The 22,786-nt window shown below is 39.9% G+C and overlaps 3 protein-coding genes across 3 annotated transcripts; all 3 read left to right on the top strand.

Moving 5' to 3' along the window:
• The first annotated feature begins 19 nt into the window (after positions 1 to 19).
• cluap1 (clusterin associated protein 1) lies at positions 20 to 6,969 on the top strand. Its single transcript, XM_028588473.1, has 13 exons — positions 20 to 112; positions 443 to 510; positions 600 to 711; positions 1,108 to 1,192; positions 1,298 to 1,477; positions 2,192 to 2,287; positions 2,779 to 2,862; positions 2,967 to 3,100; positions 3,361 to 3,502; positions 4,008 to 4,086; positions 4,191 to 4,301; positions 5,375 to 5,424; positions 6,608 to 6,969. The coding sequence occupies exons 2-13, from the start codon at positions 489 to 491 to the stop codon at positions 6,782 to 6,784; spliced, it is 1,272 nt and encodes a 423-aa protein (XP_028444274.1). The 5' UTR covers positions 20 to 112; positions 443 to 488; the 3' UTR covers positions 6,785 to 6,969.
• A 638-nt stretch (positions 6,970 to 7,607) lies between these two features.
• ccdc124 (coiled-coil domain containing 124) lies at positions 7,608 to 11,036 on the top strand. Its single transcript, XM_028587693.1, has 5 exons — positions 7,608 to 7,719; positions 8,360 to 8,537; positions 9,310 to 9,508; positions 9,661 to 9,766; positions 9,910 to 11,036. Exons 2-5 carry the CDS (start codon positions 8,379 to 8,381, stop codon positions 10,112 to 10,114), a joined length of 669 nt encoding a protein of 222 aa, XP_028443494.1. The 5' UTR covers positions 7,608 to 7,719; positions 8,360 to 8,378; the 3' UTR covers positions 10,115 to 11,036.
• A 1,111-nt stretch (positions 11,037 to 12,147) lies between these two features.
• On the top strand, positions 12,148 to 21,884 carry kcnn1b (potassium intermediate/small conductance calcium-activated channel, subfamily N, member 1b). The gene is made up of 10 exons (XM_028587746.1): positions 12,148 to 12,237; positions 14,445 to 15,497; positions 16,033 to 16,461; positions 16,676 to 16,771; positions 17,255 to 17,673; positions 18,425 to 18,566; positions 19,042 to 19,152; positions 19,384 to 19,511; positions 19,694 to 19,763; positions 21,015 to 21,884. Exons 1-10 carry the CDS (start codon positions 12,148 to 12,150, stop codon positions 21,300 to 21,302), a joined length of 2,826 nt encoding a protein of 941 aa, XP_028443547.1. The 3' UTR covers positions 21,303 to 21,884.
• Positions 21,885 to 22,786: the final 902 nt, after the last annotated feature.

Below are 22,786 nucleotides of genomic sequence, written 5' to 3'. Positions count from 1 at the left end.
CCTTTTTAACCACGTTGAGCTTCCGTAGGACAAGTATCAGTTTCCATAGAGACCATCTAATACATCCATGGAATGAACGCCTAGCTCAGATAGCTAGCTACAACAACGAAAGGTAACAAAACCACTATCAGCCGGGTAAACACGATATGCTGCATTTGCTCACCGTTAATTAGGTAGTTCGGAAAAATCACCTCTTGTTACAAGCTGACCTGCCGCTAACCACCGGCGACACCAAGCGTTAGCTTTTTGCTAACTAGTTAGCTTCCGCATAACCTCAAGCTAGCTAGGCTGTTTATTGACAACTCTGATACAGTAGTTAACGTTAACGTCTCATGACTGGTCAGCATAACTACGACGATCCTTATCTTCGACCGAGACAAATCGACAAATCGATGTGCATTAGCTTGGTTGTCTGTAACTACATCTTTTCTCTTGCTGCCAGAGGAGGAAGCAGTGCATCTTCTGCTGTATAGCGCTGGCAGGTCAAAATGTCCTTCAGAGACTTAAGAAGTAAGTGATTATATGTCATTAACATTAGCTATCACTTTCTATCGTTGTGTCTATGTACATGGTAATTGGAGTTGCATTTCATTTGGCAGATTTCACAGAAATGATGAGGGCCCTGGGCTATCCTCGGTTGATATCTATGGAGAACTTCAGAACACCAAATTTCACTTTAGTTGCAGAAATCCTAATATGGCTCGTAAAGAGGTATGTTTGAGCTTCAAAAATTCCACATTCTTCAAGTTTAAAAAAGTCCAATCCACAAATCTGTGATGTTTTTTTAACACCACCTACTGATCAATCAATAAATAGGCCTAACCACTTAATATTCTTTGTTTTTGCACACTATAAAGTTGTACTTTAAGATATGTGGAACTTCCTAGGAAGGGGAAAGGGTCACTTTTCAGTTCAGTGTAGATAATATGTTTACTAACTGGAAGCATTAACTAACTTCTGCCCGCTGCCTGGTTTGGAGAAGATGTCTTTTTTTACTTAAATCAGCCCAAACTATGTATTGACATCATGTATGTAATGGAGGATACTGTGATATATTTAGCTCTTTGTCTTTTGTTCCCTATTCATCTCTTTTTCCTTTACATGTAGATATGAGCCTAAGATGGACATTCCAACTGATGTAGATACAGAGACAGACAGAATATTCTTCATCAAGGCCGTGGCCCAGTTTATGGTGACGTCTTTTTATTTATTTTTTATTTATAAAGAATGTACAGATTACTCTTCGCTATTGAATGCCTGCTCAGTCTGTCTTAACCAGTGTCTCACATGGTTGCAGGCAACTAAGGCTCACATCAAGGTGAACACCAAGCGTCTCTACCAGGCCGATGGCTACGCAGTAAAAGAGATGCTGAAGATTACTTCAGTGCTGTACAGTGCTATGAAGACCAAGCAGATGGCCCTGGGAGACCTAATCGAGGAGGACAACAGCAAGTTCAAGTTCGACCTCAGCTCAAGGGTGAGATGCAATTTAAACACTGTGTTATGTTATTGACACACATGCATGTCGACTCTCAGATTAAAACAGTGTACCTGTAGACAATAGCATATGTTTGACTTAACACCCCATCAGGACCTGAAATTAACACCCGACCACGTGCCAAATTTGGGTGAATTTTGCCATTGGCGGGTAAAACTGTCAATCTTCCTGCCACCTTGGCAGCCAGTGAGAATTGAGTGATTCAGAGTTCTTTTTTTTGCCATGGTTGTTCTTTCACATTTCAACCTAGTCTGCCATTTGCTTGGATTTGAGCTAAAAATGACTGTCTGACAGGGGAAATCATTAAATAAAAAGATTTTAAAAAATATGTTTGATAAGAGTCATTAATTATATTGATTTAATTAATAATTTGACATCACTTAAATGTGTATTCTTAACAAATTCAAGAACTATGCTTGTGGATTTCCTGTATTTCACCTTTTATGAGGCAAACAAATTGGCTGGTAAAAAGCCTGTGTTAACTCTGTTAACTTCAGTCCCTGCACCCCATACTATTTAATATCTTTGGGTTTTTCCTTTGTATAAAACCTTGATGTAATTAGTAATTTTTTCTCCTTTCTATTTTATTTCCTGTTTGCTCTCTCCCTTCTTTATTGATCTATTTTTTTATCACATCCTACATGGAAGAGAAAACTGTGTTGCTGATTAGGTCTCACTCGGTCTTCACTTTAGGTTTCAGATCTTAAAGCAGCCCGGCAGCTGGCATCCGAGGTCACATCTAAAGGAGCATCTCTCTATGATTTATTGGGAAAAGAAGTGGACTTAAGGGTGAGAGAAAACAGACACACATACTGGTTTCCATTTACCTTGATCTTGAGTCCTCACAATCCTGGTCTCTTCATAGACTAGACCCAGACTGGATAGAACGTTTAGCAGTTTGAAAGCCAATTGTGTACAGTGATATCAGTGCATTTGAGGACACATGGTAATATCTTCGTCTGAAAAGACATTTACTTAAACTGTATGTACTGTAAATAGAATCCTTATTGGTATTTTCTTAAAGGAACTTCTGTTTTTAACACCAATTTGACCTAAAATTACCATTTGCCATCAAGTTAATTTTTTACCCTGAGCTATTCCACTGTGAGTGCTGATGGGGCGGATAGCAAGATGGGGCTTTGTGTTTGTGCAGTAAACCAAAATGGTTGCTCTCATATGATAACAGCTCTACAGTTTTAATGCAGTCTGTTTAAAAAGGCATTAGTGGCATTGATTCAGGTGATGCAGGAAGTTATTCTGCTGTCTTTGTTTTCCCACAGGAAATGAGAACTGCGGCCATTGCTAGACCTCTGGAGATCAATGAGACTGAAAAGGCCCTGAGAGCTGCCATCAAGGAGGTTTTGGTGTGTATTCATCCTGACAGTCCTCATAAAGTCTCACATAGGACCTGTTTTTATCTATGAAATGACACTGAATCTGCCACCATGCCTTATGTGTTGATGTCAAGCAAAGTGTGGAGGAGACAAAAGACATGCTGAGCAACGTTGTTTCTGATGAAACCAGTCTGGACGCTAAGATAGAAAAGAAGAAGCAGGAGCTGGAGAGGAATCGGAAAAGGCTCCAGACACTGCAGAGTGTCAGGTCAGTTCACAACCTGACAGGTAGCAGACTAAAGGCAAAATGACAAAGGAAATTAAAACAATGCTCAGAGTAAATGTGAGTCACCTTGATTTTGAGTCAAATTTTTTGGACTCTTACTTGAAATGGTTGTGCTATGTCTAAGCTTCGAGCCACCTTAACGTTTTCTTAACACCAAGTCTTTAAACAAAACCTTGACTGACAAGTTGGAATGTCTGTCCTCACCTCTTCGGTAAGTGCTTGTTTGTCTCCTATTTTTTTAGGCCGGCTTTCATGGATGAATATGAGAAGATTGAGGAAGATCTGCAAAAGCAATATGAAACTTTTGTGGAGAAGTTCCGGAACCTCTGCTTCCTGGAGTCTCAGCTGGATGAATACCATAGGCTGGAGCAGGAGAGGTTTGAGGTGTGTGTGTGTGTGTATGATACATAGAAAAGTGATCCTTAAATGTTTTATAAAAGGTTTTCCTATGGAACTGCTTGTATGTAACTTACACTTACATACTTTTGCTTAGAGCATATTGCAACTTCGTCTCGGTAATACAGAGCATAACCCAGAGACCTGCATTGGTTTTCAAACATTGGTTTAAAAAACACACACAAAAATGTAAAAAAATATGGAAACAAGTCAGTTTTCCTGTGAATGGAAGAACTTTACTTACCAACACATTAGTCTTTTCCCATTTTTCTTCCATCAGGAGGGACTAATTTATTCTTCTCTCATGTTTTTATAAATATAATTTACTGAGCTGTGATGATGAGAAGTAAGACAATACTGTTCACAAACATAAATGGGGCTTGGATATTGGATTTTACAGATGTATGAAGGTTTGTGCCAATGTACGCTACTCCTCGGTCATTGACCCTCTTTATGCTGGCTCTATATGTCTGTCCTTTTCTTTCCACTGCAGGAGGCTGAGAACATGATGAGGATGATGCAGCATGTATTGAGGGAGGAGGAGGAGGAGAGGGATCTGACAAGGAGTTCCTGTGAGACAACCAATCACACACTGTGAAAGCAAAGCAACAGTCACATAATCTCGACCCCCTTTTATGATCTCACACACCTGTTTTATGAAGTATGTTTTCTGCAGTGAAAGATGAGGATTCTGACATGGACGTTCCAGAGGATGAAGGGTCAGACAGCGACATGGACGAGAGTCGACCTTCTAAGCCGCGGCCCACACAAAACGGCATCATGGCAGGTACACAGACATAGCCATGTGCTTGTTATGATGTTTTTTAATTTAGGATCCCCATTAGTTGTTACCTTAATAACAACAATTTTTCCTGGGGTCCACACAAAAGATAAAACATGACATTTAACGTTCCATTAATATTTCCACATTGTCGATACAATAAATAAATACTATATAATTAATAATTCCACACTATCAATAAAGTATAGTTCTACTGATACATTCACATTTCGCTACACAAGTAACCAGAGGACACGTACCAGTGTCCGCCGTACTTAGGTACAATCAAGTCTTAGGTTCATTAGACAAAAAATTATCTCCATTATGTTCTGCTTTGTATGGTTCTGATTGGTTTAATATATGCAGTTCCCAAAAATAAATTGTTACAACCAGCTAAGCTAAGCAGTGCTCGTTGAATAACTAAGCACAACTACTAAAGGTCAACTTAGCCGGTAACATTAATCCCCTTGTCTCACTATCCCTATGTGTCGCATGCAACGTAAGAATGAGACTAAACCTGTGTGGATGAATGTTGATCTTTCCTACTTCTAGAGGGGTCTGTGCTGTGGTACTGTACTGACTCTCCTCAGACTCCACACGGTCCGCGGTCGGAAGGTAGCCACTGCCTCAGGGACCGCTCCGGTACTTTGGCTATGCTCCGTCAGGGTCCTCGCCGGGCCAGACCTCCTTTATTGTAGTTGTTCAGTCTTAAAAGGTGTCTTAACGAAAGTTTGTGTTGTGGGGAAACAAGAAAGTCTTTCAGTTCTTTGTCTTCAGTAGTGTTCTTCGTGTAGAGACTTCTGTTCCGTTCGCTTAAGGCATTTATTTCGCGACTGCCTCCAGCTGGACGCAACCTCCAAATGGCATCTGAAATACCTGTCACTTGTTGGGCTAATCCTAACCCCCTCATGTGACATGTCAGTCTATCCCTATCCACTCACTACTACTCCAAAAGACATTAAACGGACATCCTAGCATCAACAAACTGCTTCTCAAGACGCAGTCGTAACAAAATGCTAATGCATTAAAACTCATCATCAAACCTAACATAACCTGTGTTGCCTCTGTTTGCACCATAGGAAGAAGAGCTCGATTCATCGGGAACATGCAGGGTGGTGATAGTGATGAGGTTGGTACTGTCATAGCAACATCAATACAAGATGCCTTCTTTTTTCTTCTTAAATTAAGCCTGAAGTAGCAAGCATCTTGTCGTTTTGTGTGTTACAATTTTTGAATTTTGTTGCTGATTTCACTGCCAGAAGCCCTAGGTGGCGCTCTCTGTGCTGTCTATCTTTCTACAGAATGACATGCTGTGTACTTGTTTGTCATGTTTAAGTATCCTGCGAACCACCTTTTGATCAGGTTCACATCCCTTTTAGGTTTCCATTTTGTACTCTGTTCTGTATCTTATTTTTCTCATTCATTTTTCTCCTTCACATTTCTCATTCTCACACACGTTTTAAAAGCCCTCTTTAGCTGTTTCCAGAAGGTCAATCCCTCGTGCCAAAAAACAACAGGAAGGAAAGGTTTGTGCAGGACCAGGATCCAGTTTGCTCCTTATTCCTCTGTGTGTTTAAAGGAAAAATCCATTCTCAAATTCTCTGACGCAGTAGGGACTGTTCCTCGTCAGTTTCCTGGCATAGCCCGTGTCAGAGGTGTTCATACAGGTAGCAAGGTGGAGGAGAAGGACGCCCAGAGCTTGCAAACCTGCTGCAATGGTTTTTAGCCAGTGTCTATCTCTCACAAAGAACACATTGGCCATTATTTGCATCGTACCACTACTGAAGCATACATACAGTATAAACATCACCACCTGTCTTAGTGTTGTTGAGAGATATCAAAAGAGGAAGAAAGAGTAACTGGAGAGAGAGAAATGATTGCTCCGCTGATGCATCGATATTGAAATTTCTATTTCTGTCTCTTCTGTGATGCATGTTGGTCTGTATAGTTTTTGAATGTTGGTGCAGATGTTTGTAACAGTGTTATAGTGTTTGAAATGGATTTTTCCTTTTTAATTAGGTAAATGGTTTAACTGGTCCCTGTAGTAAATTGGTTCTGGGCTGGGCATGTTTTCATTACAGCCGAAGAGGTGATTCAGTGATTAGATCTGTCTGATTTAAGTTTTTGTGAGACATTATATGGTTCAGTGTTTAGTTAGAATGAAAATATGTCCATCCCTGTTGTTGTTCCACACTGTGTGTTGAGGAACTTTCCAGGAATCATTTGACTAGACTCTGAAAACTCTGATCTTTTTGTAATTGTTGAAATGATTATTTGTCCCTGCTTGTTTGCTTGCTTGCTTGCTGTTTCAGACTGAAGACAGCGAGATTGATGTGGATGAGGATGATGAGGATGATGATGAAGGCGAGGAGGAGGAGGGCAAGGATTTGGAGGACAATAGTCGGCAGGGCCCAGGGTCCAGGGGTGCTCGCCCCTCCAAGGGGGGCATGAGACCGCCTCTGCTGGAGGAGAGCGACAATGACTTCTAAATGAATACAGATGAGCTCCAGCTGTTTTCTGTATTCCAGCTCCGATTAAACCATCTAATTACTTCTGAAACATATGCATTTATTATGTTCCATCATGTTGGTATTGCAACATAGACAATCAATATAGTTGATATTTTTTTAGTGTTGTGTAAACTGTTTGCCTTAATAAAATATTAACAATTTAATATCTCCTCTGTGTCCCTTGACATGACAGCAGCATAAAATGGTATTGTCCTAAGAGTCCTATATATATATATATATATATATATATATATATATATATATATATATATATATTCAATTTTGTGCAGTTTTATACTTTAACTCTAGCATTTCGATTAATGCTACATTGTCAGCTATAACATTTGTATCTATATGAGGTGTATTTTTTTTTTTTTTTACACTAAATCAACTTGTAGTTTTGTATTGTTTTACATATGGTCGAATGACAACCACAAACAGATACTTTTCAGTTGCAATGTGGAAGATTTGATCTCCATAGTAGAACATAAGGTTCATAAAACAGAAATTCTCTGGAATTGCTAATTAAGGAAAATGAGGCAAAATGTGTTCACCAATAGAGGGATGATTTTCAAATACACGTTGAGCTGTCTAGGACGTTATTTTTGATCTTTGGCAATGATGACTTGTTAAATTTCCCGTAAGAATAATAATAATTAAATATTCCTAAATGACATTTAGATACAAATGTAACACTTGGCAACCAAGTAGTATTTGTCCAACAAGTTAAAGGGATTGTTTTTTACGAGTATAAAGTGTAATAGTGGACAGCCCTGTAACCATAGAAATAAAATGTCAAAGGACACGCTACGTCATTAGAGTGCGCGCTGGTTTCAGAGAGGAGGTAGGCAGATGCCTCTTCGAAACAATAGTCAACTGTCGTCTGCTTACGACCCGTTTTTCCTCTCATTCTGGTATGAAACCATGTTTACACTTTGTGTATTGTGATCATTATCCTCTTAGCTAAATGTCGACAAAAAATGAAACATGGAATGTCCGGCTCGTTGACAAGTAAACCAGTGTTGTTTATCCGGCTAACATCAGCTAGCAATAGCTAACTCACTGACAAGCAACATTGCAATCGTTTGTATACTTTTAGATAATTCATTTATGGCGTAACATAGTTAACCTACTCTTTACCAACTCGTCTGTTTTGTGTTTGAAAATCCACATTTTCTAAACGATGCTTAGTTATGGTGGCCATCTAACAAGAATAATTATATTTACTTATGCAATAATTAACTAATAATTGGCTTCCTTGAACGTATTCACACGTTATACGACAATTATTTAGGAAACGTTAGACTACTACCATAGAAATAAAATATTATTTACTATCTAGATCTATATAAAAAAAAGAGCTGCGGCACATTACCCATATATTATATACTGCATGTTGAACAATTTTTACAATACACCAAAAAGAAAAATATTTACCCATTTGACAAAAATATTTTTTATGTAGGGTTTTGAATCATTGTAGGAAAAAGGTTATATATGTCAGTATTGAGCATCAGCCTTCTGATTGGTCCTTTGTCTTTCCTGGTCTCTCAGCTGAAGAGCAGCTGCTGGGATGCCAAAGAAGTTCCAGGGCGAGAACTCCAAGGCGGCCACAGCCAAAGCCCGCAAGGCTGAGGCCAAGGCAGTGGCAGACGCCCGCAAGAAGCAGCAGGAAGAGGATGCTCTATGGCAGGAAACCGACAAACATGTTCTCAAAAAAGGACAGAGAAAGGTGAGCTGTCTCTTTAGTGTGATGTTCAAATTTGGGAAATTTCATCATGATGCTGATCACTTTGTCTTCAAGAATTTGCGGTTTGGTTTTTTCGTCACCGTTTTGTCACTGTGATACTTCTTTTGCTACTTCTTAGATGATGTGTGTACGGTCAGTTTAACTTTTAGCTGAAATAATTTAACCATAAATAAGCAAGGAACAATAAATCAAAAGCCAAAGATGCTGGCAGAACTCTCACATTTGTTTCTGCAGTTTTTGATCTGGACAGGAACCCTGCTTGTGGCCTCTTATTTTGCACATACACTCGCACATTTCCACAGGTCTAAAGTCTAGATGGGCCTAAATGTTAATTATCCCCGGTGGGGCATTGGGGTGCTGTATTAATAAGCAGTTACAGAACAAACAACAGCAAGAATGGAACAAATGAGGTATACCGTAATGAGCATATAAGCAATCACAAGATCAGCATGTTTTAAGTAAACTTCAGTAAAGCCATGCATATTTTATACAATGAAACCACTATAGAGCAACTTAAAGCATATTTATGCTTTCTTCTGAGAGATGGGGACTATACTTATTTAGTTATACTTAATGCACTGGACTTACTGTTGCTATCACTGCCTTATTAGACACTCCTCAGTTTGAGCTCGACATAACTCCACATCTGATCAAATACATGCAGAAGTGAAATGACGTGTCATAGTGCATGTAATGGCCAAACTACTTTAAAACAAGCACAAAAGTCTGATGAGGCAGCTTTCTGCCTTTGCAGGATGAAAAGGAAAAGAAGAGGCTCGAGCTTCTGGAGAGGAAAAAGGAAAACCAACGACTTCTGGATGAGGAGAGCTCTAGCATAAAAGGCAGAGCCCAGAGGGAGGCTGGACCTGGAGGAAAAGTGACTCGTGCCCAGATCGACGAGGTGCTTCAGAACGAGCTCAAGCAACAGCAGGAGCTAGAGCTCAAACCGAAAGGTACATTTTCAGCTTTAAGAGGACAACAGAAGTGTGCTGGTTAGAATAAAGATGAAACATGAGTGGAGATTAAAAAATTGAGCAGAATTGGGTGTTATGGGGATCAAGCCAGTACGTTTTCTTTACTATCCAAATTAAATTTCATCCCACAGAAAAGAGCCATCTGGAGATTCCACTGGAGGAGAACGTGAACAGAATTATCCTTGATGAAGGAACCGTGGAAGCCAGAACAATAGAAGATGCCATCGCTGTGCTCAGGTACTATTTTTACTGTGTGTGAAATCCTATTGTGCCTGTGATTACTCTGGTGTTGATTTGAATTAAGTTTCTTAGGCTTATTAAACAATGACGACTTGTGTATGTAAAGAAGCCATCATTGCATCCTCTCGTCCTGTCTCCAGCACTGGGCCTGAGGACTTGGATCACCACCCGGAGCGGAGGATGAAAGCAGCGTTTGCCGCCTACGAGGAGGCCAACATGCCTCGCTTAAAACAGGAGAATCCCAACATGAGGCTGTCGCAGCTGAAGCAAATGTTGAAGAAGGAGTGGATGAAGTCGCCAGAGAACCCCCTGAACCAATGCTTTGCCACCTACAACTCAAAGTGAATGCACTCTTTCCCCTCATAACCCCATTTGAAAACTGTCTGCCTATGCACATAGGAGGCTACCAATGAAAATTTGAAAAGAATTGAAAAACGAGTGTTGCTGATAAGAGTTTCACCACTTCCCGCCCAGAAACATTCTCTCCAATGCCAGATGAGCTTGGTTGTTCCATTGACTAGCAAGGAGAAGCTCATTTTCCCTTATCGAGGTCACACATGATACCTGTGCGCGTGGCCTCGAATGTGGCACTTCAGCATCCAATACATTGAATTATATATATTTTTTTCCTAGTACCTTGTGGGGAGGTGGGAAGCCATGTTTTGAGAGTAACTTATTAAAGTTCACCACTCGATCATCAACATCTCCTGTTGCTTTTAAATAAACTTCTTCTTTGTTGGTAGGAGGCACATAAATCAAGTCACACACTGAAGTCAAATATTTTGGCCAACTGCTGCTGTTCCGAAAAGAAGATGAAGTTACAGAGTTTAAACTTTACTTTTCATTCAAGGAGAAAATTGACTATAATTTTGTTTCTAGGGTAAACAATGTTCACCAGCAACAATCGTGGTAACTTTTTTTTTTTCTGTCCTTTTAGTTACTTTGGCAAGTGACTAACCAGTTTTCTACAAATGAGTCTCGTTTGCTTAAATACCAAAACATTTGGCATTAAACATTGAAGCCAGCGTTGCCAGTGGACTAAAAGTGTTGCCCTGAATATACACACATACAGTCCAAAGTACGTTTTCTTCCAAGATATCTTTGTTTTAGGCATACAACAGCAATGCCTGTTGCTTTCACATTTAATTTAAGATATGGCTGGATGACCAAGTGGCTACATAGATAACTAACTGTGCAGGTTTACTCCCCATAACAACTGCTCTGTTCGATGCAGCAAATGTGACTTGATTAAATCGTTACCCCCGTCTTTCGAGTAAGTGCCATTGTCTTGTTACTTGCAGCGCAAATGCTAAAGCTCAGGTATTCCCACAAGAAGGCGTTGTTAATGCCAGATGCATTAGTTGGCTGATGCCTCCCCTCCAGTATCTTAAAGAAGTCATCCTCTGAAGGGTTTGCTGAGAGCAGGATTGGTCGCGTAGTTTCTAGTAAAAGCCAAATGTGACAGCCCATTTAATGCAAGAGTGAGAAATTAACATAATAATAAATAATAATTTATACTTTATTAATCCCGCAAAGGAAATTACAATGTTTTCACTCTGTTATTATACACATTACACACAGGCCTGAATTACATACACGCTCAGTACCTCTAAATGCACTAATGGAGAGATGTCAGAGTGAGGGGGCTGCCCATGGAAAGGCGCCCCGAGCAGTTGGGGGTTTGGTGCCTTGCTCAAGAGCACCTTGGCAGTGCCCAGGAGGTGAACTGGCACCTAATCCAACATAACACCTTGTCAGAAGCCTGGTTTGTCTACTTCTACCGATTATAGAACCTGTCGCTGTATAATGTCATTGCAGAGGGAGAGAACTAATTCAGCCACATTTGCAGGCCTACAGATGTTCTTTATTATTGTATTAGTACAGAGAAAACTTCAGCACACAGCCTTCATCATGTTTACACAACAAATATGCCTCTGTAGAGTCAACAAAATAATCAAAAAAAGGTCCTTGTCTTAACCATCTCAAGGCCCCAAACTGTGGCTGAATTTGGCCACCCTTCTCTATAACAGACCCTTTAGCCAACAGTGACTTTAAGGTCCTATTATTGTAAGGTGATGGTGACCTCTGAAAACAGATCCAAACACTCACAGCTGTGTTGGTGTTTAAGTGTTTGCTCATGCTGCAGTGTGCATAAATACAACAAACCTTTTTCACACAAAGTCACATAAATGCAGAATGGCATCATATTTGGAGAAATGTCTCTGGTTGTCTTAACAACAAAACAAACTACATGAATCCAGTTCATTGCAACGGCAAAAATAAAATAAAATATAGGAAATGTAGGATTTTGATTAGGCACAGCCACGATAGTAGTTATTGCTTTTGAATTGGTTTGGCAGTCAGTTAGATGGCCGGCAATGGTGTCGCGTGCTGCCGTTGGTCACAAAGGTTTTCTCCAGCACAGCAACATTCACACTGAGCTGCTGAGGCAGCAAGCCCGAGGCTTTGTAGGTTTGTCTGATGCCAGGTGGAGAGACTGAAAGCAGGAATGAAAACTTGAGCTTTAGCAGTCTTAAATGTAAGTAGCATAAAGGTAAAACAATATAAACAATTTGGGAAATGGAGTTTAACCACCCAAGGCTCTTTTCCAGTCCTGCAAATTAAAGGGAAATAGTGTAGCTATTTACAGATTTGAAATGCTTTGGAAATAAAATTGTTATCGGCCAACGAAGAAAATCAATTACATTTCTGTAAATAGTTTGTATTTTTTTAATTGCATGTACTTCATTTTGAATATGCATCAGACCTGTTTCATGTTTTATGTCTAAATATAGCAATGACAAAAAAATTAAAAAGCAATACGTACTTGGTTGAGAAAACAGCCCCACTCCTGGCGACTGAATCAAGATTTAAACTGGTATTTTTTTAACATTTTTTATCAAATTATCACAGAGTTCGTGTTACATTTTTGGTACACATCTGAGGATACTTTGCAATAATTGGCTTGATTCATTCACAACCATAAAAACGGTCCCACTTTTGTCCTGCCAGGCTGTTGTGGCGGAGGAGATAAGAGCCTGTGCGAAGGCCTTTGAACACCAGCGCTTCAATGACAAGTTCAACTGACCTTTTATTTTCCTTTTCGCATTGAAAGCGGCCAGTTTCTTTTCTTTCCCATTGTAACCAATCAGGCCACTCCCAATTTATAGGGATTTCTTTGAGCTTGTACGTGTGATGTTCCGCCTTAACACTCAGGTCTGATCTTACAGGTTTTTGTTTTTCTGCATCCTAACCTGTTGCCGCCCCCTCCTACTCCCTGTCCATTTGCATGGCAGCCCTTTACCAGGCCAGCTGCTGCTGCCTTTCTTCGTGTTGAATTCTAATCATTACTTTCAAAGGAAAGCGTCTCCAAAGCTCCTTCATCAAGTGTCCATACTGGGAGGAGGCAAGCCGCTGTCCAGCACCCACTCAGGCAGCTCTTCTTCTTAGCACTTCTGTTTTACAGTCCGGGAGCATTTCCTATTGGTAACCCACTTTTTCAAGTTAGGAGAAAAACAACACTTGGAAGAATACGGTAAGGATCACTAGTAGTAGTGGGGATTTTTTCATATATTGTTTTTTTTAATAAAGGAGAAAATTGAGATGATAAATTGCAGTTCACACAATGATTGGCACGCATGGAAAATGATACATACTCTAAGGTGTAAAACATGTTCTGATAAACTATTACTCATGCTGTTATTTTTCAGTATATTTATTCAGGTTTATGTATTTGTGTCTAATTAACATTGGCTTGCAGGATGAAAATATATCAATCTTTTTGGGCTGAGCTTTACGAGTTAAACACAACATATATCATGTATCAGTTCTCATGTACGTACAGTCTAGAGGTCTTAGTTTCTGATCCTTTTTCACAGTTCAATTTTGTCACAATAACAATGCCAAAGAGGAGATAAAACAAAATTACATCCACTTCTTAAACCTTTGTAGATAGTAATTTAGCCTTTATTTATTTAGCGTAAGCACAATGACACTAAGCAATTCTAAATTATGAATTTCTTTTCTCCGAAATAGTAAAATAATGTGTGAAACTGGTGAGTATAATTCTCTGAGATGTCCATGTCCACTAGACTAACATAAGAGGGGTCACATCTGCTTTTGACAGAATGTTTCACATTCATAACCAGCTGAACACACAATTTGAGATTAAAGAAATTGTTGCTTTAACAGTGATGATTTTGCCTTGAATTAGTACTCAACGTGTAAACACCGGAATGTGTTATTAGTCAAATGACAGACTGTTATATTTACTTTTAAATTTAATTTTAAGAATGACGTGCTTTTGATGCCAATCAAAATAATTAGAATACTTTATTTTTAAAGCAAAATAACACTTGTTTTTATGTTTCTTCTGTTACCTGTGAAGACAACATCCTCAGAATTAATAAATTGTGTGCACACATTTAGATGTTTCTATACTGCTCGGGTCCTTCGGGGATCCTTCTGCAGCTGCATGCTTTATACTTTATGCTCATTTATGGGCTGTTTGTGGCCAAAAAGGAGGAGAGAAAAAAACAATAATTGATGGACATAATTCAACACATCATTCAACCATAACCGTGCTTTCAAATATATTTCAGGACCTTTGTTGCATGTTACCCTCCTCTTTCTCATCTTACATGTGAAACATGATCTGCGTGTGATCTCATTTCAGCTCCGCAGTGATGCCATGAGGTTGATTCTGGTTAAACCCACCAACGCAACGCGGCGTCTTGACTCAACGGGTGAAGTCTTCCGGGATGGGGACCACGAGCATTGTACCTCAGGAGGTCCATCACCTCCGAGAAAAACTCCTGAGGCGATGCGCGATGGATACTCAGGTGCCTCCGTGGATGCATCTTCTTCCCCACAGGAGACGAGTCTGTGCTGCGTTTCATTCTCACCCCACGAAAGGTCTAATGGAATCAGTTTACCAAGAGATTCGGGCCAGATGTCACCAATGAAAACCCGAAACCTAACCTTATCACAGCTGAGTGATCAGGACTGGCTGCTGCTTTGTGGCCAGGTTAGCAGTGCAGGAGATGATTCACTGTCAGCGGAGAGAGCAGGGACCAGTGTGGGACTTCCAAACCATGATGACAGATGTGGTTGTTCCTGTCCGGACGCACACCAACATCCAGAGGCTTCTAGTTTTCATCCGCATTCAAAACAGGGCACTGTCCAGCAAGACTGCCTCTCCAGAGTTTCAAACAAGAGACGCCTTTCATCTTCACCTGTTTTACCGCAGGAAATAAACCAACGGGATCTTTTGAAACCTGCAATGAACCACCCACAGGATCATTTCACGCTCCAGTGCGGTGACCAAGAAGGTCGAAAGGAGCTATTGCAGCAACAACCTTGCAATCATTTTAAACGTAAAGACAGCAGCCAAGCAACTTTATTCAACATTCCTCTGAACTCCATCGAGTGTGCTGAGACAAATCAGAAGGTCCACCAACACCCTCAGCCTGCAGACCTCAACTGGAGAGAGCTTTTTGGCAAAGAACCACTGTTAGTTCAGCAACGTCAAACGCACGATTCCCACTGCTCGATGAGCGGTGATCAGACCTGCAAGTCATCTGGAGATCCCTCCATCATCCTCAAGTGCCGTCATCTCGCTTACGACCCTCTAACCAGCACTCCGCGGGCGCAGAGGTCATCAACTCCAGCCTGTAACAAAAGTGTCCAGTCCTCCACCAGCCAGTATAGCTCACAGCGACAAAGTCAGGTACATGAATTGTCTCTAAATGCTGTAGCTTCCTGACCTAGTGTGGGAGGTAATTTCCTCCAAACAAATCTTATGGAAGTGTTTGGCATCAATGTCAAATGGCAGCCTTATAACTAAACTTCATTACCTGTACATCTTTAAAAAAATAAAAAATAAACATCTACCAGCCTATAGCCTAATTAAAAGGTAGTGAAGGAACAACAAAGCAAAAAGCAAAGACAAAGTGCTTTTAAGGAGAGACTTATTGCATTGTTTTTAAGTTTCAACTTTCTGACCAAAATCTAAAATCTCTTTAAAATAATTTATTTGTGCAACTTTGATTGTCCCATAGAGGTTTAGTTTGCATGCAAATTTTGAAGCAAGCATAACACATAGTTTTATAATGCTGTACATCCCACTTTAAAAGATTAAGTCCAGTTCCTGACTGTAAAGGCAAAAGATATTTTCTTATTTTCACAGTCCTCTGTCTCTCAGCATACAGTGTGTTGTGTGATTAAATGGCATGCCCTTTGCTGACTCTTATTTTCTTTTGAAGACAAACTATCAGCACCTCAGTGGATCAAGACCCTCACACACTCCTCCAACTTCCTCCACCTTACCAACTGATGATTTAGTCAGCAGAGATGCGGTGCGACCGCTGAGCAGCCATGGTACTTTAAGATCCAGTCTTGCAGATCTCCACTCAGGCCAACAGCCTCTTCAGCTTCTCCACAGTGCCATCCTGGATGACGCCTTCTCCAAAGTCATCAGAGAAGATTCCAGTAAGGCTAACAGTGAGAACCTGAGTAGGGATGAAGGCAGCGTACCACAGAAGAAGTCCAAGGACATTAGCTACCGGCTGGGTCAGAGAAAAGCGCTCTTTGGGAAGCGCAAACAGTTGAGCGACTACGCGTTGGTCTGTGGGATGTTTGGCATTATCGTCATGGTGATCGAGACAGAGCTGTCTGGGGGATTTTACAGCAAGGTACTCTGGTCCTTCACAGACTTACTTTATTCATGAAGAATAACAGATGAACAAAAAAATGTTTGTAGAGCAAAAAAAATAGTCTCGTAGCCCTAGTGACAACTTCCTTGGTTTTGAGGGCAGACGTCACCTACTGTATCTGTTTTGGTCCGTCAGTGTGTCTCACAACGGGCTGCACTCACCATGTTCATGTTTTTGTCTCCATTATTTACAGGAATCCATATATTCATACATACTGAAAGGCCTGATCAGCCTCTCCACTGCTATTCTTCTTGGACTCATTGTGATGTACCATGCAAGGGAAATCCAGGTATGTGGATGAGAACTGCATGCATACCTATGGTCCTCCTTAGTTCACCTTATTTGTATCCAGGAGAACCTAATACTAGGGCATTTATACTCTGACTGGGAAAACTTGCCAAGTCAACCATGGGGTTCATCTGATTTGTGGTACATCCTGTGGCACAAAAGTACTTACGTACAAAAGTCGTCAGAAAATTGTTTTTACAAAATATTATTTAACAGTATGCAGTGGATGATCTATTCGCTCAGTTGGATAAAATAAAAAAATAAAAAAATTCAAATAAAACAAAGGGCAAAAAACGCTTAACTATTACTTCACCACTTCATTCAGAGTTAAAGAAAGATTTCACTGTTACATGCATCAATGAAACATTACAATCAAAATCTACATTCCAAACAAATGTATTAGTCATTAATATTCTTCTGCTGTTGAGGTCCCTTGGGTTATTTAATATTCAAAATGTATCACCCTAAAATCTTCTCTCTACAGCTCTTCATGGTGGACAACGGAGCAGACGACTGGAGGATAGCGATGACCTTTGAGCGAATTATCTTTGTTGCGTTTGAGCTCCTTATCTGTGCCATCCATCCAATCCCGGGCCAGCATGTGTTCACCTGGACTGCTCGACTGGCCTTCAGCTACACAGCATCGGTGGCAGACGCTGACATTGACATCATCCTCTCTGTGCCAATGTTCCTGCGCCTCTACCTGATTGGCCGGGTCATGCTGCTCCACAGCAAGCTGTTCACGGACGCTTCCTCCCGCAGCATCGGGGCGCTCAACAAGATCAGCTTTGACACTCGTTTTGTCATGAAGACTCTGATGACCATCTGCCCCGGCACAGTTCTGCTGGTTTTCAGCGTGTCTTGTTGGATCATAGCAGCGTGGACCGTGCGTGTATGTGAGAGGTATCAGCTCTTCTGAACTTCTCACGCTTCCTTTTCTTCCTTTAGCAACCAACAGTGGTGGAAAGTAACTAAGTACATTTACTCAAGTATTGTACTTTACTTGAGTACTTTGATTTTCTGCTACTTTATACTCCACTACATTTCAGAGGCATATATTATACTGTTTACTCCACTACATTTATTTGATAACTTTAGTCACTAGTTACTTAGCAGAGTCAGATTAATAATACAAAATATAATCAATCAATCAATAAATAGTTGTGTATTATTATGTCAACAACACTTTATTGATCCCCAGAATGAAAGTGACAAGCTACCCAGCAGTATATAAATGACTATACAGTATCTTAATAAATTAAGATTAGCCCTAGCTTTACCAGCTGAAATAGTAAAGTAATTAAAACACTGATTCAGGCTACTTTTCCATTTGGTGCTTTATGTATATTTTGATGCTAATACATTTGTACTTTTACTTCATTAGAAATTTAAATGACTTTTACTGTACTTCTTTTACAAAGTATTTCTGCACTGTGGTATTGCTACTTTTACTTACGAGTACTTTTCCCACCACTGGTGATCAATTGCATTACTTCAATATCATAGGTTTGTGTATTTTCCATGTTATTCAAATGGTGGATATTATTTTGAGAACCCAAAACCAGTACTATTTGTAAAACATCTTACTTGGTACTGAGGAAAGAAAGTGTCTCTCAGCCTTTAGGACTTACGTCTAGGTGTCATGTCTCTACAGGTATCATGATGCACAGGCGGTGACCAGTACCTTCCTTGGAGCAATGTGGCTGATCTCCATCACCTTTCTGTCCATCGGCTACGGGGACATGGTCCCTCACACCTACTGCGGCAAGGGGGTTTGCCTGCTGACAGGAATCATGGTGAGATTTGCACAGACACAGTACAACCAGGCATGAAGTGGAGGGTAATCCCTAACATATTTTGGCCCTATATTTTATTGTAAAGCTCATTATTTGTAAATATATTGTATAACTAAGAAATATGGCTAGTGCAAATTAAATGAAGCAAGAAAAATAATATAGACATTACAGTAGTTTTCTTAAAATGTAATATGTTTTCATGACCAGAGGCTGCAAATAGTTTTTCTGTATTTTTATCAGCTTAGTAAACACTTGTCTATTATACATGATTATTGTTGTTGCAAGGTTATGACTTTCATTAGTATTATTTCATCCTTTATCATTTCTGCTAACTGCAGCTTGAATTTACTTTCATAACAATGTCACTTAAATACCAGTATAAAGACGGCCGTAAAATTGGTGGAGATATAGATGGTAGTATTAGTTCTTTACCACAGTATGCCACAGTGTCACAAAGCACTGCTATTCTCCTCAGGGAGCGGGCTGCACAGCATTAGTGGTCGCCGTTGTTGCGAGGAAGTCAGAACTCACCAGAGCCGAAAAGCACGTCCATAACTTCATGATGGATACTCAGCTCTACAAAAAGGTCGGCCTTTTTCCCCGCTTATTTTTAATATTGACAGTAAAAGTTCAGTCTAAACAGTAGATAACATTTGTGCCTTTTCTTCACCATATTGGGTCAGTTTGTGTTTTTTTCTGTGATACAATAGACCAGCAAAAAGCACATGATAACATTACTAACTGTAAATGCTATTAGAAACAATTCATTACATTCCTATCCTGCTGTTTCATCTGCATAATATTCCATCCTCCTCAGGTAAAAAACACAGCAGCCAATGTGTTGAGGGAGACATGGCTCATCTACAAAAACACCAAGCTGGTCAAGAAGGTTGACCATGCCAGAGTACGCCACCATCAGCGTAAATTCCTGCAAGCCATCCACCAGTAGGTATAAATATGTAATCACCAGGGAGTGCAGGTTTAGGACAACAGAAAGGTTTTGTAGATAGATAGTTACAGTTTACTGGCATGTTTATTCTTATACTTGTATACAGTATATGTGGGTTATGACTTACATTTATTTTACTTGGCACAAAAGTGACTTTGGTACTGATTTTTAATTTCAGGCTGCGTAGAGTCAAAATGGAGCAAAGGAAGCTAACTGATCAGGCCAATACAGTTGCTGACCTTGCCAAGGTTTGTATGTGCAGTATCTTTGTAAGTATGTGCAGTTTGACACTAGAGGGCTGCTTCGACACGAAAATTATCGCCAACTATTTTGATAAATAATTAATCGTTAAAGTAATTTTTCATGCAAAAATGGCAGACAATGCTTTTTTCAGCCTCTCAAATATGGAGATTTCCTGCTTTAATATCGTATTGAACTGAATATCTTTGGGTTTTGGTCTGACAAAACAAGACTTCACCTTGACATCTGAGAAACTGGGATGGGCATTTTTCACTATTTTCTGACATTCCATCGTCCAAATGATTAATTGAGTAATCTTGAAAATAATCAGAAGATTAATCGATAATGAAAATAATCGTTAGTTGTAGCCCTAGTTTGTATATTCAACTGCTGAAGGGAGAAAGTGTCTCTTTGCTCCCCCTAAATCTGAGTTGTACATGTGTACGTACGAGCAGTGTGATGTGAAAATGTGAAACCTCCAGTACAGATACACTGAGAATGGGATTTTCAGTGAAGAAGGAAACAAAAAATATTTGCATATAAATAGATTCTGGATGTTGCAATGAGAGTTTGTAAATGTAAAAGTGTGTAAAATGTTTATTTACCTTAGACCTTATTAGACTTTTTTTATTCAATATTTTTATTCAAAACATGTCTGTAGGGGACAGGGGCATCGGACTGGGGGGAAAACAGGGACTGAGTACCCAGGGCCCTCATGTGAGGAAGGCCCCAAAAGATGCTACAATGAAGAGCTGTGGATGCGGGGAGGGGCCCATAGAAAATGTCTTTCTACAGGGCCCAGAATTTTGTACTGCGCCCCTGGTAGGGGATCTTTACGTATCATAAAAAATTAAAAAAAGGAACTAATTATCTCTAATTGCCTTTGAACCTCTATTATCGATAAACACACAACCACACAATATTGTTTTTGGTATATTTTTAGATCATATTACCATTACTTTTATGTCCAGGAAAACAACATATCTTTATTCATTACTTGACGCACAGTTACGACAGGTACCAAACAAGCCCTTTTGGGCTCTATATGAGGACACTGTGGGCCTTTCACGTTTCATTTACTACTGTAAGTACACCATATTAAGAAGAACTCCATCATGCCTTTTTTGGTGAAAAGTTTAATCTTGTATTTTTTGGATAAAATGACAACTTTTCTGTATTTAGAATCTGTTTGTAAAAAATATGAACAGAGAGTAAAGTGCTGTAAAGATGTATGAACTGTCCTCCTTGTTGCCTTCCAGACTCAGAACATGATGTATGATCTGGTGTTGGAGCTTCAGCATCGGAGCGAGGAGCTGGACAGGCGTATTGTAGCTCTGGAAGAGAAACTAAACTCCATCCTTCTCAGCGTGCAGTCGCTGCCCGTTGTGCTTTCTCAAGCAATAACAAAGCTACAAAAGGATTTCCTGGACGACTTGGCCTGTCGTGTCCACTTTCTGTCATCCTCCCTGAGCTCTGAGTGCTGTTCAGTCCCTGCCAGGCAGCTGTGTCAAGGACCCACCACACCAGAGACACAATACAGCTCATAAGCCTCAGGGGTTTTCCTCTCTTTGAGTGTCCCCTGTGGCAACCCCCGCCGCAGCCTAAACGCACTACCCTCATTCAAAATGAACGGAAAGATGGCGTTTTTGCCGGACTATCAGACGGCCGACGCAGGCGGTCTGAACGCGGCCTTAGTCTGCATCCTTTTTTCATGCTGGGAAAGATTTTCCTAACATGCACACTCTTTTTTTTTAAGTAGCGCTCTGCTTCTCATACAGTTACCAGCTACCATCTCATACTGAGCAGCTCCATTGAGAAGGGAAGTTCCTCTGTCAGGGGATTCTAGAGGAAGGGAAAAGCATTATTTCTTCATTTCCTCTGCTCAAAGTTAGTTAGTCCAAGGACTGGGTTATGGACAAACATCAGTCCATAGAGCCTCCTGTTGTCTCACACCAGATATCCATATAGGAAGATGATTTGTAAGACGTGGCTTCATGGAGAATGAATGGCTTATCTTGTCTAATTGAGTTAATTCCTAAGGAAAAAAATAAATGAGGAAAGATTTCCCCCCCTAATTTTTCGAGGACACCTATGAGGTCACTGACCTCCACTGGATAAGCCTTTCTTGTTTTTGCTCACCAACCAACTATCTTGCAATATTTATTTATGAAAATCATAATATTTTAGAACTGAAAAAGGTTCTAGAAATAGTAAGGATAGCAGCTTTGACTACCAATTATCAAGGGTCGTCTCAGAAGTGGGCTTGTTACTGTCTGGTTCCTTTGCTGAATTGGTTATGAAAATGATAAGAAAGGCTTCCCATACACCAGGAGTTGTTGTTTTATCCTGTTCCATTAGAACACGTTTTCTGCAGTTTACAGTAAACAAGGTCATCCATTAGAGAAAAGTGAATAGGCATAGAGAAGATATTAATGTTTTTTATTAATTTCAAAGCAATAATGGTCTGGTGCCAGCTAAGATTTCAGAGCTGTTCATGGCTCGTGAGAAGTGTAGTCTCAGATGTTCAGACAACTTTTATGATTGTGCCAAATGTCAGATTAAAACCTAAAGGGGAAGAAATAGCAGTCAGGGCACTAGCAGGGCACTAGGCTTTAAAACAGTTTGCATTTTAACACTGCAACTTGTTTCAAGGGCCACCTGAGTACTCTTATTTATCTTCTTTACTCACACCTTTGTTTTTTTTGGTTGTTTTGTGCTCATTTGAGACCTAATTTCTGTATGACTTGCTGCTTCTTATTAGATTTTCTTTTGTAAAAGTATCTTTTTAGTTGTAAACATAAAAATCTTAAGAAATGTGCAATAGAAATAAAGTTAGTTTATATTTTAGAAATTTTGTTTTTGAAATCTTTTTGTTTCATAACATTGATATGGCGTGTGCTTACATTATTGCAATATTTAGTAACTTTTAATTTTGTAGCAGCCACACAGTATTTTATTTTAGACTTATTTTAATACAAAAGTAATAAAGACTTTTTCCAGAACTCTGTCGTAGACTTAATTGCATTACACA

Source organism: Perca flavescens, chromosome 9 (assembly GCF_004354835.1).
Source record: "Perca flavescens isolate YP-PL-M2 chromosome 9, PFLA_1.0, whole genome shotgun sequence".
NCBI lineage: Eukaryota > Metazoa > Chordata > Actinopteri > Perciformes > Percidae > Perca > Perca flavescens.
Note: the sequence above shows the minus strand (reverse complement) of the source record. Positions and strands in the feature narration are given on the sequence as shown.

What these genes read in the sequence shown, in the direction of transcription:
- ccdc124 (XM_028587693.1), top strand. Translation starts at nt 8,379, where the DNA reads ATGCCAAAGAAGTTCCAGGGCGAGAACTCCAAGGCGGCCACAGCCAAA. An exon ending in TCAAAAAAGGACAGAGAAAG is followed by an intron (nt 8,538 to 9,309) that starts GTGAGCTGTCTC and finishes CTGCCTTTGCAG; the next exon opens with GATGAAAAGGAAAAGAAGAG. An exon ending in GATGCCATCGCTGTGCTCAG is followed by an intron (nt 9,767 to 9,909) that starts GTACTATTTTTA and finishes TCCTGTCTCCAG; the next exon opens with CACTGGGCCTGAGGACTTGG.
- kcnn1b (XM_028587746.1), top strand. Translation starts at nt 12,148, where the DNA reads ATGGTGTCGCGTGCTGCCGTTGGTCACAAAGGTTTTCTCCAGCACAGC. An exon ending in ACCATGCAAGGGAAATCCAG is followed by an intron (nt 16,772 to 17,254) that starts GTATGTGGATGA and finishes TTCTCTCTACAG; the next exon opens with CTCTTCATGGTGGACAACGG. An exon ending in ACCGTGCGTGTATGTGAGAG is followed by an intron (nt 17,674 to 18,424) that starts GTATCAGCTCTT and finishes ATGTCTCTACAG; the next exon opens with GTATCATGATGCACAGGCGG.
- cluap1 (XM_028588473.1), top strand. Translation starts at nt 489, where the DNA reads ATGTCCTTCAGAGACTTAAGAA. An exon ending in AGGCCGTGGCCCAGTTTATG is followed by an intron (nt 1,193 to 1,297) that starts GTGACGTCTTTT and finishes ACATGGTTGCAG; the next exon opens with GCAACTAAGGCTCACATCAA. An exon ending in ACAAAACGGCATCATGGCAG is followed by an intron (nt 4,302 to 5,374) that starts GTACACAGACAT and finishes TTTGCACCATAG; the next exon opens with GAAGAAGAGCTCGATTCATC.